General features: G+C 43.5%; 1 protein-coding gene across 1 annotated transcript in view; it reads left to right on the forward strand.

Annotated features, from left to right (window-relative positions):
- ATP10A (ATPase phospholipid transporting 10A (putative)) overlaps positions 1 to 20090 on the forward strand; it is a 143540-nt gene that overhangs the window by 66185 nt on the left and 57265 nt on the right. The window contains exon 2 of the mRNA XM_044285217.1: positions 5277 to 5481. Coding sequence (XP_044141152.1) covers positions 5277 to 5481 — 205 coding nt within the window. The remainder of the gene's footprint in view (positions 1 to 5276; positions 5482 to 20090) is intronic.

The raw sequence follows: 20090 nt of genomic DNA on the forward strand, positions 1-20090 counted from the left end.
CCCCACCCCAGACACCTGAGCAGCAGCAGCTGTGCGGGGACCAGGAGCCAGGTAAGTAGAATCAGTATGGGGGACCATTTCTAGCCTCGTATAAACCCTTTAAACAGATTCTGTCACCAGCTTTATGGTGACTTATCTAAGGGCAACTTAAATTGGTGGCAGATAACCTTAGCAAAATGCTGGATCTCTTAAATTGACCTTTACAGCAGGGCTTGACAAATTTCCTTGGAATCTAGGAGCCAGCTAAAAAAGTTAGGAGCCAGGCGGAGCCGCGTCATAAAGCCCCCAGTAGATTCCCCCATAGTGCTCCCCCCCCACTTCTCCATAGAGCCCCCCCAATAATACTGTATACCATGTTACATATGCAGTGTACATGTGCTGTATAGTATGGTATATGCAGTATACAGGACCATGATATATGTACAGTATATGACTGACATTCAGTGTACGTGCTGTATACTGTTACATACGCAGTATACAGGACCATGATATATGTACAGTATGACTGACATTCAGTGTACGTGCTGTATACTGTGTTACATACGCAGTATACAGGACCATGATATATGTACAGTATATAGGACTATGGCATACAGTGTACATGTGCTGACACCTCAGGCTCCTGCCTCACTTGGATGAGAGTAGTAGTAATTTGCACTGGAGGCGTGTAAGTTACCTGCAGGTGAACCTGAGAGCCACGAGGAGGGCGCAGGTCAGCGCTATGGCCCCTGCACAGCAGGTCAGGCCTCCGGCCCATCAGACACAGCAGCTGCTTAACGTGCTGCCAGGCCAGACTCTGCATTCCGCTTATAGAGCACATGGGTGGCCCGAGCCCGCTGGGGGCAGGGCGGCGCTTCTCCTCATCACGTCTGTCACAGTGGACTTCCGCGGCGTACGCTCAGCCATGGGCAGGGAGTGTGTCCAAAGAGCAGCCGGGTATAGGGAACCTAAGGCACCGTCACACAGCTCTCCGCTCATCTCCACTCCTGTGCTGCCTCCGGACAGAACAGCGCTCCGCACCCATCGCCCAGGCACCTTTGAAAACGGGCTGACAAATACCCAAGCGCCAGGACTAAATTCCTGGTCGCCATGGCGACCTGGCGCCTGGGATTTGTCGAGCCCTGCTTTACAGTTTGCTAAAATCTGGATTGAACTGCTCCAGTGCAAGTTAAATGCTGAAGTACACTTATAGGAGTAGTCCAGACCCACATCAGTTTGTAAAACTTTTCACCCACCCTACAGGACCTGTCAGGTTGGAGATTGCTTCCCAACAGTTAGTTCTGGATGTTCGGGTCCACTTATTTCTTCTGCAGGGAAATACATGCACTGCTGCAGCCAATGGCTGGCCACAGTGAGGGCCTGTGCCCAAACATCACGTCACTGGGTGGCAGTGGTCGTCTTTCTCTCCATCCAGAAAATGTGCTTGCTCAACCAAAGCAATAGCGGTCTGGTGATAGCAATCTGCTGTGTATGGCCGTTACTTGTGTACAGCACACCACCACTAGGCCGCGGAGCAGTGAAGAAATGAATTGTACTTCATTAGATCTGATCCCTGATTTTGTATGTTTGTTCTTCATTTTGGTTCTGCTCAATGGTTTTTAGCTTGGCAACTTAGACAATCTCTTTAAAGGTTTTCATTCAGTTGAACTGAGGATACATTTACTCGACCGTGAGAAACGTCAATGTGAAGGCTGTTTTCAGAACCATTGCAGTCTATGGGGCAATTTTTTTTTTTTTTTTTAATATGCTGACACTACTGTACGTGGGGGATTTTGGGGCATTCTATTTACAGGAGGCACTATTGGGGCATTATATCTACAGAGGGTACTGTGGGGGTTATTATATATACACATACACACACACACACACACACACACACACACACACACACATACTGTGGCTATTGTAGACACTGGGGACACTACACGGTGGCCAATATGGTGGGCATTATTTATAATATAACTGAGGGCACTGCAGGGGTTGGTGTCTAAAAAATAAATAAAAATAAAATCATCAATTTTTAACTTCCATTAAAGGGGGTTTGAATTGTTTTCTGCAACTTCCAATTTTATTTATAGAGAACCTGTTGGAAAAATGCACTTTGCAGGTAGCAAAGTTTTCTGGGAAAGGATTCAAGAGAACTTATCATTTTATTAATTTAAATATCTGCTGTTTCTGACTTACTGTACACTGTATCAGTGATTGATAGCATTCTCTGTGTAAGTGTATATACATAGCTGTCAGTCACTGATAGTTGTACACAGGGGAGGTGTTATCAGTGATTGATAGCATTTTCTGTGTAAGTGTAAATACATATTGTAGATAGCTGTTAGTCACTGTTGTACACTGGGTGGTGGTAAGTTCAGAAAAAGTAGTGATATAAATGTATAAAATTACTTAAAGGGCTGTCTCACTTCAGTAAGTGGCATTTATCATGTAGAGAAAGTTAATACAAGGCACTTACTAATGTATTGTTACCCATATTGCTTCCTTTGCTGACTGGATTAATTTTTTCCATTACATTATACACTGCTCGTTTCCATGGTTACAGACCACCCTGCAATCCATCAGTGGTGGTCGTGCCTATTTGCGCTCCCATGGTCCCGGCCACCAGAGAGGCTGATGCCTTTTCCTATAGTGTGCAAGCACCAACACCACTGATAGATTGCAGGGTGGTCTGTAACCATGGAAACGAGCAGTGTATATATAATGTGATGGAAAAATTTATCCAGCCAGCAAAGGAAGAAATATGGACAATAACAATACATTAGTAAGTGCCTTGTATTAACTTTCTCTACTTGATAAATGCAACTTACTGAAGTGAGACAACCCCTTTTTAAAGGGAGTCTTTCACGCAGATTCACCCTATTAACCTAATAACAGACTTATGTCCACGGCATCCCCCCTATTAAAACGGTGCTTACCGTTAGTTCCTTGCTAGCATCGTTGTGCAGAAAAACACTTAATCCGCATGCAAATGAGGCTGTGAAGGTGCCCAGGCCCCTGGGTCATTTTCATAAGAAGGCACTCCCCCCTCCGCCGCGTCTGCCCGCCCTTAGTCTCTGTTCTAACCTCCCTCCTCCCGTCCGTAATCCCGCGCATGCGCACGCTAAACTGCGATGCCCCGGCCCAACAGTGTTCATTCAATGCGCACGAGCCGATATTTCGTTCATCGGCACATGCGCGGGATTACGGACAGGAGGAGGGAGGTTAGAACAGAGACTAAGGGTGGGCAGACGCGGCGGAGGGGTAGCACCTTCGTATGAAAATGACCCAGGGGCCTGGGCAGCTTCACAGCCTCATTTGCATGCAGATTAAAAGTGTTTTTCTGCACAACGATGCTAGCAAGGAACTAACGGTAAGCACCGTTTTAATGGGGGGGATGCCGTGGACTTAACACGGTTATTAGGTTAATAGGGTGAATCTGCGTGAAAGACTCCCTTTAATCTTCACCCATAAAGCTATGTATCAATCTTCTCCGCTCCTCCTGCTCTGTAACGTACTGCCTGCAGATTGTACCTCGTTTTGTGGTGAGAGGTTCCCTTGAAATAAGAGCATCTGACAGCACTAGCCTATGTAATAAGGTGTACACACAATGCCTCCAGCCTGGGGAAGGTGTGACATGCCCTGTTTGGTATCCTGAGAAGAAAACAAGCCGATGTCGATGTACTGGCACACACTGTGACTGTAATGACTCCGGAGTATTCCAGTTACTAGTATTTGCTGTTTGATGCAATAGTAGAAATCTTCTAGACTTCCTTTACCGTTATGTTGTGATGAGGTCACTTTTTTTTGTTGGCACAGTAAATATAGCAGTAATACAATTTCAAATAATTCGTACATACAGGGGGAGATTTCTCAAAACTGTTATAAAGGAAAGCGAGCATAGTTGCTCATAGCAACCAACCAGATTCCATCTTTTGTTTTCCAAAGGGGCTCTGTCTTAGTGCTGATAACTGCTGGATTTTTTGTTTCCTTTTGTATTTCACCTATAGCTGGGTTACCTGCACATTCAGTACACATTGGGAGAGATGTGTGTCTAAAAGAAGCGCTAGTTTTATGGGTTTCGTTTGTACAGCATTCCCCTAGGGTTCCTGAACATGCATTCCTCATATTCGGCTAATGAATTCAGTCTCTCCCTATGGAGCCCTGTCACCTGGAGGCCTCCATAGGAACTATAGCTTAATACCATGGGTTTTCTCAGAGACACTCAAGGTATTATTAGAAACAACCAACCATGTGGGGGAGCCACTTCTACTCTGGGAGCGCAGTGCTCCTGGGTTTTCAGTGCTCCAATGCTGTGGTCACAATTGACCACGGCATCCCAAGGGGGTTAATGTCTGCGATCAGTGTTGTCACCGATCACAGACATTAGCCCAAGGTGTCTGCTGGGCATCTGGAACGGGCGCCATCTTTAAACACCTGAACGCCATCAGGAAGGGGTTAAAGGACATTTATCAGCAGAATCAACCCTTTGAAATCAACTATAATGCCTGACCCTGCTGATTAAAACCATACCTTTTTGTTTCTCCTAATCTGTTTCTGCGAAGGGATGCGTTTTGAAAAAATATTCAAATTAAGACATAAGAGCACCGAGGGTGGGCCCTTGGCACTCTGTGCAGTTTAGCTTCCCTTCCCTGGACACTCCTCTCTCCACCTGGATGCCTGGCCCTGTCAATGAGGTGGAGTGTCCAGGAAAGCTGAGCAGAGGAACCATGGCGACCCGGCGAAGCCCGTTCTCCATGCCCTGTCATTGAGGCCGGGTGCTGGCTGTGGGATTTTGGCCAGCACCAGCCACCTACATTTGTATTAAGGGGTTACCGTAATTATATTCATTGGTGGCACAGTGGCCACATCCTCCTCCACTGTGTCGGCTCATGAGAACATGGTGCGCGGTGAGGGTGGCGCGTGCAATGTTTTCTAAAAGATCGGAAAATAGCAAATCCTGGTATAGGATCAGTCCAGGTGCAGAGGTATCGATTGTGTACCGAAAGTTTGATACCTGGTGCAACCCTACAAATACATATACATTTTATTCTTTGGGTGGAATTTTTGAAATGGACAGACAATGCCATGGAAGACAAGTGTCTCTACAGAGTGCCTTTTATATAAAGATCCTTTCAGTGAACATTCTGTACGCACATTTTTATGTTATGGATTATGATCTAGCTACTTTTGTTGTAAGTTGTGTTAATATGTGAAAGGTTTATGATGCTATTGTGATCGTTTATTTCTATAACCTAAAGATCTTCCTTCTGTACATTTGCTTTGCCTAGGAATGCGAGAAAATATGTGGAGAGATTCTGGAAAGAAGTGCAAGTTGGTGACTTTATACAGCTGCGCTGCAATGAGATCATCCCTGCTGACGTACTTCTGCTCTCATCCAGTGATCCAGATGGGCTCTGTCACATAGAAACTGCTAATCTGGATGGTGAAACCAACCTGAAACAAAGACAAGTAGTAAAGCAATTTTCAGAACTGGTAAGAAAACATCCTTTATTCCACCAAAAAGGGGCTTTCCAAGCTAGATTTATTTTGCGCAATGGTAGGGACGTGGTTAAAGTAAACTTAGACACTCCTTCCGAGCCCACTCTGATGCAATGCTGCTGCTCAGTACCATCGGCCAGGCTGCAGCAGGGGTGCATTGTTGTGGCTGCAGTGGTGATATCCCTTCTAAGGCCTCATGCACACGACCGTTTTTTTTTTTTTAAGGTCCGCAAAAACGGGGTCCGTGATCCGTGACCGTTTTTTCATCCGTGGGTCTTCCTTGATTTTTGGAGGATCCACGGACATGAAAAATGAAAAAAAAAAATCTAAGTCAAGTTTGCCATTGAAATGATAGGAAAAAACGGACACGGATCACGGACACGGATGACAATCTTGTGTGCATCCGTGTTTTTTCACGGACCCATTGACTTGAATGGGTCCGTGAACCGTTGGCCGTGAAAAAAATAGGACAGGTCATATTTTTTTCACGGCCAGGAAAAACAGATCACGGATGCGGCTGCCAAACGGTGCATTTTCCGATTTTTCCACTGACCCATTGAAAGTCAATGGGTCCGCGAAAAAAAACGGAAAACGGCACAACGGCCATGTGCATGAGGCCTTACACTGCAGGTAAATCACACCTCAGTGGTGTACAGCACCAGACTGCTGAGGCCAGTCATTGACTGTAGCAGTATATGGGACGTCACTGCTGCAGCCACAATTATACATCCGTACTGAAGCCCAACAGACGGGACTGAGCAGCAGCGCTAGGTCAGAGGGCACTGGAACGGTGAGTACGTTTATTTTCACTATGTAACTGCCATTGCCCTAAAGTGGACTTAACATGAGTTAAACCCCTTTCACCTTCAATAGAACAATTGTTTCTCACAACTTCTCCTCACACACTGAGTAAATTGGGTAAAAAAATTCTGTGCAATTGTGTGACTCTGTACCTCAGCATCATTTGTTGGAGAAAAGTGGGAAGCTCTTCATACAGGTACATCACAATAAATTAGAATAGCATCGAAAAGTTATTTTATTTCAGTGTTTCAATTCAAAAAGTGAAACTCGTATGTTATTAGGCTACTTTCACACTAGCGTTCGATCGGATCCGTTCAGAACGGATCCGATCATAATAATGCAGACGGAGGCTCAGTTCAGAACGGATCCGTCTGCATTATATTGGCAAAAAAAAGCTAAGTGTGAAATTAGCCTGAGCGGATCCGTCCAGACTTTTACATTGAAAGTCAATGGGGGACGGATCCGCTTGAAGATTGAGCCATATTGTGGCATCTTCAAACGGATCCGTCCCCATTGACTTTTATATTTTAAGTCTGGACGGATCCGCACGGCCAGGCGGACACCCGAACGCTGCAAGCAGCGTTCAGGTGTCCGCCTGCTGAGCGGAGCGGAGGCTGAACGCCGCCAGACTGATGCAGTCTGAGCGGATCCGCATCCATTCAGACTGCATCAGGGCTGGACGGAAGCGTTCGGGTCCGCTTGTGAGCCCCTTCAAACGGAGTTCACGAGCGGACAGCCGAACGCTAGTGTGAAACTAGCCTTAGATTCATTACACACAGAGTGATCTTTAATGTTGATGATTATGGCTTACAGCTAATGGAAACCCAAAAGTCAGTATCTCTAAAAATTTGAATATTGTGAAAAGGTTAATTGTAGACTCATGAGGTCACACTGTAATCAGCTAATCAACACACAACACCTGCAAAGCTTCCCTAAGCCTTTAATTGGTCCTTCAGACTGGTTCAGCAGGCTACACAATCATGGGGAAGAAAGACTGCTGACCTGAAAGTTGTCCAGAAGACGGTCTTTGACACCCTCCACAAGGAGGGTAAATCACAAAAGGTCATTGCTAAAGAATCTGTTCAGAGTGCTGTAACCAAGTGTATTAATGAAAGTTGAGTGGAAGGAAAAAGTGTGGTAGAAAAAGGTGCACAAGCAACTGCGATAACCACAACCTTGTTGGGATTGTCAAGAAAAAGCCATGCAAAAATTTGGGGGAGATTCACAAGGAGTGGACTGCGGCTGGAGTCTGTGCTTCAAGAGCTACCACACACAAATGTATCCAGGACATCGGCTACAACTTTCAAATTCCTTGTGTCAAGCCACTCGTGACCCAGAGAAGTCAGAAGCATCTTACTTGGCCTGAAGAGAAAAAGGCCTGGATTGTTGCTCTGTGGGCCAAAGTCCTGTTTTCCAATGAAAGTAAGTTTTGCATTTCATTTGGAAATCAAGGTCCCATGGAGGAAGAGTGGAGACGCGCACAATCTAAGCTGCATGAGGTCCAGCGTGAAGTTTCCACAGTCAGGGATGGTTTGGGGTGCCATCTGCTGGTGTTGGTTCACTGTGGTATATCAAGTCCAAAGATAGCTCAGGCGTCTACCAGGACATTTTAGAGCACTTCATGCTTCCCCCTGCTGACAAGCTTTATGGAGGTGCTGATATCCTTTTCCAGCAGGACTTGGCACCTGCCCATGCTGCCAAAAGTACCAATACTTGGTTTAATAACCACGGTATCACTGTGCTTGATTGGCCAGCAAACTCACCTGACCTAAACCCCATAGGGAATCTATGGGGTATTGTCAGGAGGAAGATAAAACACCAGGCCCAACAATACAGACAAGCTGAATGCTGCTGTCAAAGCAACCTGGGCTTCCGTAACACCTCAGCAGTGCCACAGGCTTATCGCGTCCATGCCATGCCGTATTGATGCAGATGGAGCCCTAACCAAGTATTGAGTGCATATACTCTACATACTTTTCAGTAGGTCAACATTTCTGTATTAAAAATCATTTTTTTATTGCTCTTATATAATAATATTCTTACTTTTGGGTTTTCCTTAGCTGTAAGCCATAATCATCAACATTAAAAGAAATGAACGCTTGAAATGGATCATTCTGTATGTAATGAATCTATATAATATGAGTTTCACTTTTTGAATTCAATTACTGAAATAAATTAACTGTTCGATGATATTCTATATTTTATTCAGATGTACCTGTACACATTACATTGTCAGCTGTCCCCAGGTATTTTTATGTAACATGCAGTTCTTTAAATTTACACAACAGAATCTGTTTTGTGTTCTATTTACATATTTATTAATTTTGGTGGGAAATAAAATTGGACATTTTTAAGGGCTGATTATCACGACCGGTGATTGGTTTGGGAAACAAGGTCCGTGTATCAGATATGGCTCCTCTGACCTGAATCTTAGTGAGTTCTGGTGCAGTCAATTTGTATCTGGTCTAGGGTTGTCATGATACCAAAATTTTTATTCCATTTTGATCCATAAAAAAAGTATTGAGATACTAGATACCATTTGATACAACGAAAAAAAAAAAAAAAAAATGCGTGCATTCGTCATTTTATTGAAAGAAAAAGGAAAAAGTCTGGCACCGTGTTAGCCAATAGAAAAATAGTTTAGTGCTCTCATTAAGAGAAACAAAATAAGAGTATTGCAGGTTTGATACCTTTTAATGGCTAACAAAAATAGAAGTAATGATGTTACATAGCGAGCTTTCGAGACATCACCAGTCTCCATCAGGCGTACTACAAGAATATATGAAGAAACAGCAATATATATACAATAAGAACAGAGGCATGGGGGAATGAATGGACATTTTGAGAGAAAAAAAAACTAACAACATATTAAAGATCTTGAGAATGAGTCCTTAAAGTTCTTCCATGACAAACAGGAGAGAGAATTCTCAAACAGCCAAACACAATTGGCACTGGTGGACAAAAAACAGTCTGACTGGACCCCTCCCCCTGGCCGCAATACCATTTCGGACCAGTACATTGACTCCTTTAGAAATGTAGTACAGTCTACAATACTGGACAAACATATAAAAGAAACATTCAACATACAGGAAAGGAGGGTGATTCAAACCTTAAAAAACAACAAAGGAATCACCATAAAACCTGCAGATAAAGGTGGGGCTATAGTCCTTTTGAACACTTTGGACTATATAGAAGAAGCACACCGACAACTCACAGACACGTAATACTATATCAAAATGGTGGGAGACCCAACTCAGAAATATTTGAAAGAGTTGAAAAAGGTCATCAGAGGTATTCCTGCAGGATCCACGCAACTTTTAGACTTGGTACCTGAGAATCCCAGGATTGGAGTATTCTACATGCTTCCCAAAATAAACAAAGCAGGGAATCCAGGGAGGCCGATCATTTCAGGTGTGGGAACCCTCACTGAAAAAATGTCAGGTTGGATAGAGGGCATCCTCAAACCATTAGTGAGGAACACAAAAAGTTATCTACAGGACACCATTGACTTATTGAACAAACTGTCAACCATAGGTCCCCTCCCTAAAGGCACAATCTTGGCAACCATGGATGTGGAATCCTTGTATTCGAATATCCCACACGATGATGGATTAACTGCTTGCCGAGTATACTTGGCGGCGAATGGGATCGTCTGAGTCTGTACTACAACTGACCAAATTCATCCTCACCCATAATTATTTCTCTTTTGACAAGGAGATATATTTACAGTGCACTGGGACCGCCATGGGCAGTAAAATGGCACCGCAATATGCAAATCTGTTCATGGCAAAACTGGAAAATGACTTTTTGGTATCCTGTCTCAAAAAACCCTTGGCCTACTTCCGTTTCATTGATGACATCCTAATAATCTGGACCGACTCTGAACATGAACTGATAAAATTTCATGAACAATTCAACAAATTCCATCCCACCATAAACCTGACCCTCAACTATTCCCACACAGAAGTCAGCTTTCTGGACACTACCATTAAAACTTCAAGACAGCTCAATACAGACATCCCTGTATCGGAAACCTATTGATCGGCCTACATACCTCAAATGGGACAGCTTCCACCCCAAACATATTAAAAAGTCCATCGTCTATAGTCAAGCCGTCAGATATAACCGAATCTGCTCCAGCCCATTAGACAGGGATGAGCATTTACAATATCTGAAAAGGACATTTTTACCCCAGGGCTATCATCCTGCTTCGATTGAAGATCAGATCACAAGAGCCACCAAGATCCCCAGAAGTCAACTTCTCCAATACAATGAAAAGAAACAGAACCAGCGCGTACCTCTGGTTGTGACCTACAAACCACAACTAGAGGTACTGAGGAAAACTGCCAAAGAATTGCATCATGTCCTACGTAAGGATGAACGACTAAAAACGATCTTCCCAGAACCCCCCTTACTAGCTTACCGACAACCTCCAAATCTAAGGAACATTCTGATCAGATCAAGTTCAAGGCCATGTACCACAGAAAAAGGAACCCATCCCTGTAATATAAGAAGATGCAAAACCTGTTCCCATATAATGACAACAGATAAGATCCGGATCCCCAACACACAGCAGGACTATAAGATCCCTGGGACATTCACATGTTCTACATCTAATGTTTATCTGATTCTCTGCAATAAATGTCCTGTTAGAGGCCCCTACATTGGAGAAACAGGACAGAGACTCAATGCAAGGATGAGGTCCCACCGCCACACAATTAGAGAAGAAGCTACACTTTCCTGTGGCTAAGCATTTCTGTAGCCCAGGACACAATGAAGAACACATGAAAGTTCTCATATTAAAAGGTAACTTCAAATCCCAAAAAGCTAGAAGAATTTGGGAATACAAATTTATAACAGTGCTTGACACTTTGAATACTGGACTGAATTTGTCCCCGGGATTTATGTCACACTACTATATCCAAAGAGTCTTCTATAGACCTAGTCGGGGCTCCAGGTCTCTGAGATAACATCAATTTAGAGACCATAAAACTTTCACACTCTTATCTGTAAGATAGTTAAGGACTCATTCTCAAGATCTTTAATATGTTAGTTATTTTTTTTTCTCAAATGTCCATTCATTCCCCCATGCCTCTGTTCTTATTGTATATATATTGCTGTTTCTTCATATATTCTTGTATTACGCCTGATGAAGAAACTGGTGATGTCTCGAAAGCTCGCTATGTAACATCATTACTTCTATTTTTGTTAGCCATTAAAAGGTATCAAACCTGTAATACTCTTATTTTGTTTCTCTTAATGAGAGCACTAAACTATTTGTCATTTTATGAAACGTGAAGCTGATAATCGAACAGCCCTATCCTATTTATTTGGGGGGACAAGGTGACTAAAAAATGTAGCTCCTGAGGGGTAATTGCTGCGGTTCGCAGCGCCATGTCATAGAGGTCAGGTGCCAGGTATGTGATTCTGCTGCCGGCACCCACTGCCTATATTTGAATTAATGGGTTAGTTATCTTCATTGGTGGCGCAGTGGTCATAGTCCCTCCCCTCGTTCTCCCCTCTCTTCTCGTTGGTGGCAGCGGCACAGTGGGAGGAAGTGACTGCCTCCTTCTCCACTGTGCTGCTGACGAGAACATGGCGTGCACGGAGAGGCTGTGCGTGCCAACTGCGCAGCCTAGTAACAGTAAATGGCAAACCCGGGTATTTTATTGATCCGGGTACATAAGTATCGATAATTCGATACCCGATGCAACCCTAATCTGATTGCAGGTCTAATGGTCTTGGCCCAGCTCAGTCCCATTCAAATGAAAGGAATTAAGCTGCAGTACCAAGAACAGCCACAATACACTGTAATAATCTGTTGGTATCTGTTGTCCAAGTGCTGCAGCCCCTACAAACAGCAGATCTTCAGGGAAGCCACTCCACTGATCAGTTATTGATGATGTATCCTGGGGATAGGTCATCCATATAAATCCTAGAAAGGCCTTTAAGCTCCTCCCATATTCAACAGGTTTTGCTTGACTAAGTTAATGGCTAAGGTTTTCTGTAATGGAAGATTGTCAGCATCAATCTTGTTGGACCATCCTTCATAGATGGCCAAAATCTTCCCAGCACACACTGTACAGATAAAACCAGGTTACCCAAAACCTTCTATTCATAACTTTTCTAGCACCTGTTTATTAATAAAAAAATAAAATACATTCCTGCAGATTACAGGAGGTAGAGAGCCACAATAGGGGAAAACTGACTGTTAGAGTACCGCACCCCCATTGGGAAGGACAACCGAGATGATTACCTTCCCTGCCTTCCAGATCACTATTTGCACCATGTGCCCTCCTTGGGCTAGAGCTGCTGACCGAAATCAGTTGGGACTGGGCCTGGATGTTTCCGATATCTGGGAGCCAAGCTCTGTTACAATGCAAAAAGTACATATAAAGCAGTGCCCAACTAAAAGTATCATCTCACCATTTTGAGGGATAAATTGGGACTGACAGATGCTTTAACTCTTTTTGTTGTGAAAAGTTTTTTTTTTTTTTTTTAATTATTCAGTCACCCCCCATTGTGCAATTTTCATTAGCCGACATTAGCTATTTGCTAATGTCAGCTGAGTGCAATCATACATGTCCTACCTTTTTGTCTGTGGCTTATTTCTTGTAAAAATCATACTTTTATCATATGCAAATTTCTTCACTACCAGCAAGCTGGACGTGTACTTGCTGGTAGCCGCCGCTTCTAGACACGCCCCATCTCCTCTTGATAGACAGGGCCAGTGTGCGCTCTCCTCCTCCCGCTGGCCCAGTCTGCTGCTGAATTCCCGCACCTGCGCCTTAACGCTCCTCAGTCGGCACAGGCATACTGAGTGAAGGACTCGCGCTTGCCAGCTCCTTCCTCAGTGCGCCTGCGCCGATTACGTCACACTACACCCTGAAGAGAAGACTGCCGGCATTAGCGATAATCGTCAGTCTTCTCTTCCAGGGGTAGTGTGACGTAATCGGCGCAGGCGCACTGAGGAAGGAGCTGGCAAGCGCGCGTCCTTCACTCAGTACGCCTGTGCCGACTGAGGAGCGTTAAGGCGCAGGCGCGGGAATTCAGCAGCAGACTGGGCCAGCGGGAGGAGGAGAGCGCACACTGGCCCTGTCTATCAAGAGGAGATGGGGCGTGTCTAGAAGCGGCGGCTACCAGCAAGTACACGTCCAGCTTGCTGGTAGTGAAGAAATTTGCATATGATAAAAGTATGATTTTTACAAGAAATAAGCCACAGACAAAGGTAGGACATATATGATTGCACTCAGCTGGCATTAGCAAATGGCTAATGTCGGCTAATGAAAATTGCACAATGGGGGGTGACAGAAGCCCTTTAAGTCAACTGAAACTGCATAATTCCTTTGCTCTTAACTCCCCCTAGTGATGGCTGCAGGCAAAAAGCTTTGTAATAGACCACAAGTAGGTGATCTATGTAATTATACCAGTTGACTGGTGTCATTACTTTGAGAAACATGGTGGTCAAAATGGGTGCCATATTTATGAAGCACCAATAAAGAGGTTGTACAAGATTAGATAAACATGTCTGTTTTCTTCCATATACAGCACCACTTCTGTCCACAGCTTGTGTCTGGTGTTGTAGCTCAGTTTCTTTCTACAAAGCTAGAACCAGCTCTGTGCCTCACTGGAAACATGCAATCCAGCCCCATTCACTGCTCATGAAGACCTCCTTTAAGAAAAATAATAATAATGGAGCCTGGTCTAGCTTCTGTCACTGGTCAGCTGTTATTGCTCTTAAAAACTGTGCTAGGCATACGGTCAGGTCCATAAATATTGGGACATCAACACAATTCTAACATTTTGGCTCTAGACACCACCACAATAGATTTGAAATGAAACTAACAAGATGTGCTTTAACTGCAGACTGTCAGCTTTAATTTGAGGGTATTTACATCCAAATCAGGTGAACGGTGTAGGAATTGCAACAGTTTGCACATGTGCCTCCCACTTGTTAAGGGACCAAAAGTAATGGGACAGAATAATAATCATAAATCAAACTTTCACTTTAATACTTGGTTGCAAATCCTTTGCAGTCAATTACAGCCTGAAGTCTGGAACGCATAGACATCAGACACTGGGTTTCATCCATGGTGATGCTCTGCCAGGCCTCTACAGCAGAGCAGCCTCCTGCTTGTTCTTGGGGCATTTTCCCTTCAGTTTTGTCTTCAGCATGTGAAATACATGCTCAATCGGATTCAGGTCAGGTAATTGACTTGGCCATTGCATAACATTCCACTTCTTTCCCTTAAAAAAACTCTTTGGTTGCTTTTGCAGTATGCTTTGGGTCATTGTCCATCTGCACTGTGAAGTGTCGTCCAATGAGTTCTGAAGCATTTGCCTGAATATGAGCAGATAATATTGCCCGAAACACTTCAGAATTCATCCTGCTGCTTTTGTCAGCAGTCGCATTATCAATAAATACAAGAGCACCAGTTCCATTGGCAGCCATACATGCCGACGCCATGATACTACCACCACCATGCTTCACTGATGAGGTGGTATGCTTAGGATCTTGAGAAGTTCCTTTCCTTCTCCATACTCTTCTCTTCCCATCACTCTGGTACAGGTTGATCTTGGTCTCATCTGTCCATAGAATGTTGTTCCAGAACTGTTGAGGCTTTTTTTTAGCTGTCGTTTGGCAAACTCTAATCTGGCCTTCCTGTTTTTGAGGCTCACCGATGGTTTACATGCCGAAGATCATGTTGGTCATATTCACTTTCTCCAACATCTGTACGGCTTAGGCTACTTTCACACTAGCGTTCGATCGGATCCGTTCTGAACGGATCCGCTCATATTAATGCAGACGGTGGCTCCGTTCAGAACGGATCCGTCTGCATTATAACTTAGAAAAATTTTCTAAGTGTGAAAGTAGCCTGAGCGGATCCGTTCAGACTTTACATTTAAAAGTCAATGGGGGACGGATCTGCTTGAAGATTGAGCCATATGGTGTCGTCTTCAAGCGGATCCGTCCCCATTGACTTACATTGTAAGTCGGAACGGATCCGCTCGCCTCCACAAGGCCAGGCGGACACCCGAACGCTGCTTGCAGCGTTCAGGTGTCCGCTCACTGAGCGGAGGCTGAGCGCTGGCAGGCGGATCCGCCTCCACTGAGAATGCATTAGGGCCAGACGGCTGCGTTCAGGGCCGCTTGTGAGCCCCTTCAAACGGAGCTCACGAGCGGACACCTGAACGCAGGTGTGAAAGGAGCCTAATGCAGGCCTTGCCATGTTCACAAGTGATGGAGAAACTGGTCCAAAGGTCACACTACCCAGATTTCCTACATTAAGCTCCAGTCTGAGGTCACTGATAAAGTAATCCAGTATTCCCATGGGGACCCCAATTTAAATGTTTGCTGTGGTGGCTCCCTCACGTCGCTAAGCATGTAAATGCACTGATGCACCTAATCATCCTAATGGTAAGTTCCCACAGGTTTTTGGAGGAGGATTTGAGGCAATCTTTTCTTGCAGGTTTTTCAGCCAAAGCCAGAAGTGTGTCTGTCAGGAAGGAGAGGTATAAGTCTTTCCTTAATATTTCTGATTCATTTTTGGCTGAAAAACCTGCAGGACAATCTGCCTTAAAAGCATCTCCAAAAGACTCCATGTGAACCTACCCTAAGTGGACAAAATGTCACCAATAAACAGCTGGCATACTCTGTGTTTTAATGTGTCACAGATTTTTATTTTTTTTCTGAACTGGGTTTTCTTTTTGGTTATTTTCTGTAAAAATAGTCGTGTTGGTTTTTTGTGTGTTTTGCCCCTAGCTGTTTCATTTATTTACTGATATAAATGTTGATGGCACACATTTGTAGTGGAAAGTAGTGACATAATAATGGAAAATGCAGGGCTGTAGATCACTGTAGCCTGCTGATTTTTGGGAGTCACCTTTGAGGTCTGCTTTGTTACTCTAAACATTATCAGGCTGTGCACAGCAGGTGTCGGCTACTGCTAACAATGGCACCTGCTAATACATTTTATTGCACGTCTCAGGAACCTCACTTAGTGAATAAAGCTCTCTAGAATATTACGTGGGTTGTTGACTGTTACTTGAAAGTGACAAACTGGCTATAGCGTTAAAGGCTATGGACACCTTTTGGAGCGTATTTTATTTTACTGAAGTATCTTTGTCTAAGGAGCTATATTGTTGTTAAATTCAAGTATAAAATGTTCAACTGTTTGTCACCTGCAGTCTGCTTGTATTCTCACACATTGCAGGCTGCTCTGTGCCCTCTGTCAGGTGAGTTCTCTGAAGTCTCCCTGTGTAGCCTTTCTCTCTGCTCTGCTGGGCACTCATAAGTTTGAATATTTAAGTGGGTCATAAAGATGGCTAAAGCTACATTCACACTGGCGTTTTGGCTTTCCGTTGTGAGATCTGTTCAAGGATCTCACAAGCGGTCCAAAACGGATCAGTTTTGCCCTAATGCATTCTGAATGGATAAGGATCCGCACAGAATGCATCAGTTCAGTCTTCATTCCGCTTTGGAGGCAGCGTTTTGGTGTCTATCTGACCAAACGGATCCGTCCTGACACACAATGTAAGTCAATGGGGTCGGTTCCTTTTTTACTGACATAATATGGCACGATAGAAAATTTATCCGTCCCCCATTTACTTTCAATGGTGTTTTAAGACTGATCCGTTTTGGCTATGTTAAAGATAATACAAACGGATGCGGACAGCTGTATTATCTGAATGGATGTGTTTGTGCAGATCCATGACGGATCCGCACCAAACGTGAGTGGGAAAGTAGCTTTACCTGAGCTAAAGAGAGGATTTTACACTGAATGGGCCTGAGCAGACTGCAATGCTTAAGAATGTACGGAAGCTGCAGAAGACATTCATTAAGACATAGAAACCTAGAAACATAGAATGTGTCGGCAGATAAGAACCATTTGGCCCATCTAGTCTGCCTAATATACTGAATACTATGGATACCCCCTGGCCCTATCTTATATGAAGGATGGCCTTATGCTTAAACTCCTTCACTGTATTTGCAGCTGCCACTTCTGCAGGAAGGCTATTCCATGCATCCACTACTCTCTCAGTAAAGTAATACTTCCTGATATTACTTTTAAACCTTTGCCCCTCTAATTTAAAACTATGTCCTCTTGTAGCAGTTTTTCTTCTTTTTAAATATTACATTACATAAATTATTTTTAGGCAAAAATAAATGAATATTAGTAAAAACAAAAATGCCTCAAATGGTGTCCACAGGCAATAACTTTGCATAAGAACATTCTGCCATCCTAGAAAGTAGCCAAACAAAAAGAAAAAAGACCCTGAATGGGGAGGGCACGACTCATAAGAGATACTTTTCAAAGGATGCCATTTGGCCACTATGCCCAACTGGCTCCAAACATATTAAAGTGAATTAAAATTGATCCTTTATTATGTAATTCATTAAAAAGTAGTAATAATGAAAGATTAAATATAGCAAGCCTAGATGCGTATTTTTTGATGATGCAGCTAGGGATAACAGGTGTGCACAACCTGTATAATCCCTATATCTTTAGTAAGGGTCTATTTGAACAGATCGGTTCACTTCACTGAATTATCATCTACAATGTAATCGCTGCCCCCCCCCTCAACATGTGTCGCCAGCTACACTGACCGATACCCCTGATGAAGCCAGTGTAGCTGGCGAAACATGTATTTGTGAGTTTTAATTCCCTTTAATATATTTGGGGCAAGTTGGGCATAGTAGCCAAATGGCATCCTTTGAAAAGTATCCTAGAAAATAACTCACCTTTTATAAACCTTTCTCATTGGAACTTGGCAGGAGCTGTGGTAAAGTAAAAAACTAAATTAGTCCTATTAGGTCGTGTACACTATTTTCCAAATTGCACAGAACCTCAGACAGCGAGACGTCTCTGAGAGAAGGCAGAATTTGTATTCATACGAGTGCTGTGTGTAGTATGGAGGCAGCGGTACAGGATCGATGGCTGTCTGGTCATGTGATTCAGCTTAGCCTTCAAAGTAGCAGTAAGTTTTATTTTTGGACTTGTCCCTTTTTTTTTTTTTTTTTTTTTTTTATATTTCTTATGTAATATCCCTGAAATCCAGATTTCTGTTTCAGCACGCTGTAATGCTGGTGGAAAAAGTGAGTTCACATTGTTTTACAAGCTCTGTACTGTTAAAATGTCCCCGTTTGCCTTAGTTTATTTCTAGATAGTACTTTTTAATGATTACGGAAAGAACAAGTCGGGGCAGAGGACTTGGTTGTCAAAACACCAGGTTCTGCTGTGACCCACCTAGATACATTCCAGTCAATTGGAGTGTACTGAATTATTAAACAGGACTTGCATTGTGAGCAGGACCTCAATGCCGTTTCTGTACAGCAAGTATTTTGCTACCGCACCCATAACTGCATGTGGAATGTGTTGCTCACATCTTCAGCATGTGAATGTGTGCCCTGTGTGCACTAGGCCTGGCAGTCCTCTTCTGAAAGCATGGGCTTTAGCTCCATAGAGTTCTTTCTGCTGCCGGCATTTTACACCTGAATGAGCCGCATCTTTTTGTAGGACTCCCAAAATCCGAATCGAGCCTTGAGCATGTGGACAGATGTATTTATTATGTCGTTATTGGTTCTGTCTCCATTTTCTATTTTAATCCGGACAGTCGGATGCCTTCTGGTGCACAGTCAAAAATAAAATGGCCCCATGGGAATGCTGATCCATCCCTTGTAATTCTTCAGTCTCCGTATAAACTCTGAAAACCCTCCTGGAATACCTTCTCCAAAGGAAATGTGATGTCTACCACGGCAGGACACTCCCTTGTAGAACTCAGATTTCCTCTGTCTGTCAATTGGGGCTCACTCCCTTCCTTCAGGGTCTTGAAACAATAGTAATCCCATGGTTGAAGTCATAATATCTGCTAGTAAGCATCAGACTTGTTATAGATCTTATAGGTTAAAGGCATATTCCAGGCAAGACAAAGCAAACATAGATTGGGCAGAGTCCTTAAGACTTATACGCCATATACCTTAGGTTTGTAATTGGCTGGCTGGTCAGGTCCCGTTTCTGTTGGTCTTCTGTCCTCAATATCTGATCAGTGAGGGTCCAACTCCCACGATCAGTTGATTGAAGGGACAAGCAGCTCTCAGGCAAACACTAGGCCTCTTCATACTATACCAAGCAAAGTGCAGCAGCTGTGCCTGATATTGCAGTTCAGTCCTAGTCACCTGAATGGTGCACAAAGGCCACATGATGGATGGACGTGATGTCTCGGGTTTAGGATGGTTACAACCACTCTTCTATCCAGCAATGATGCTTGTGCTTGCACACTATAGGAAAAATCGTGCACTCCAACTGTCCCAGCCACCAGAGAGGCCAGCCCTTTTCCTATAGTGTGGAAGCGCAGCCACAGAGTGGTTGTAACCATGGAAACGAGCAATGTATAATATGATGGAAAGATACATCAAACCAGTAAAGGAGGCAATATGGATAATACCGATATATTAGTAAGTGTCTTGTATTAACTTTCTCTACTTGATAAATGCCATTGGCTAAAGTGAGACACCCCTTTAAATTTGATTTTATACCCCTTTCCAGACAGACAAAAACCTCCATATGAAATCGGAGCGTTACTAGGTTATAGTAAGGGTCTATGTAATTGTATGGATGCCATATTACAGCTCCATACAACCTGATCTCTACTATTCAATATATAGTGTTGAAAGTCCAATCTAAAATTATAAAAATAAATAAAATTTGGTTCCAGCTATTTTACACGGGTGATGGGTGTTTGGATAAGTTTTCAATAGTTTTTGATACTTAAATTCAGTCCTAAATGAACACTGCCATATT

Source organism: Bufo gargarizans, chromosome 3, assembly GCF_014858855.1.
Source record: "Bufo gargarizans isolate SCDJY-AF-19 chromosome 3, ASM1485885v1, whole genome shotgun sequence".
NCBI classification, from domain to species: Eukaryota; Metazoa; Chordata; class Amphibia; order Anura; family Bufonidae; genus Bufo; species Bufo gargarizans.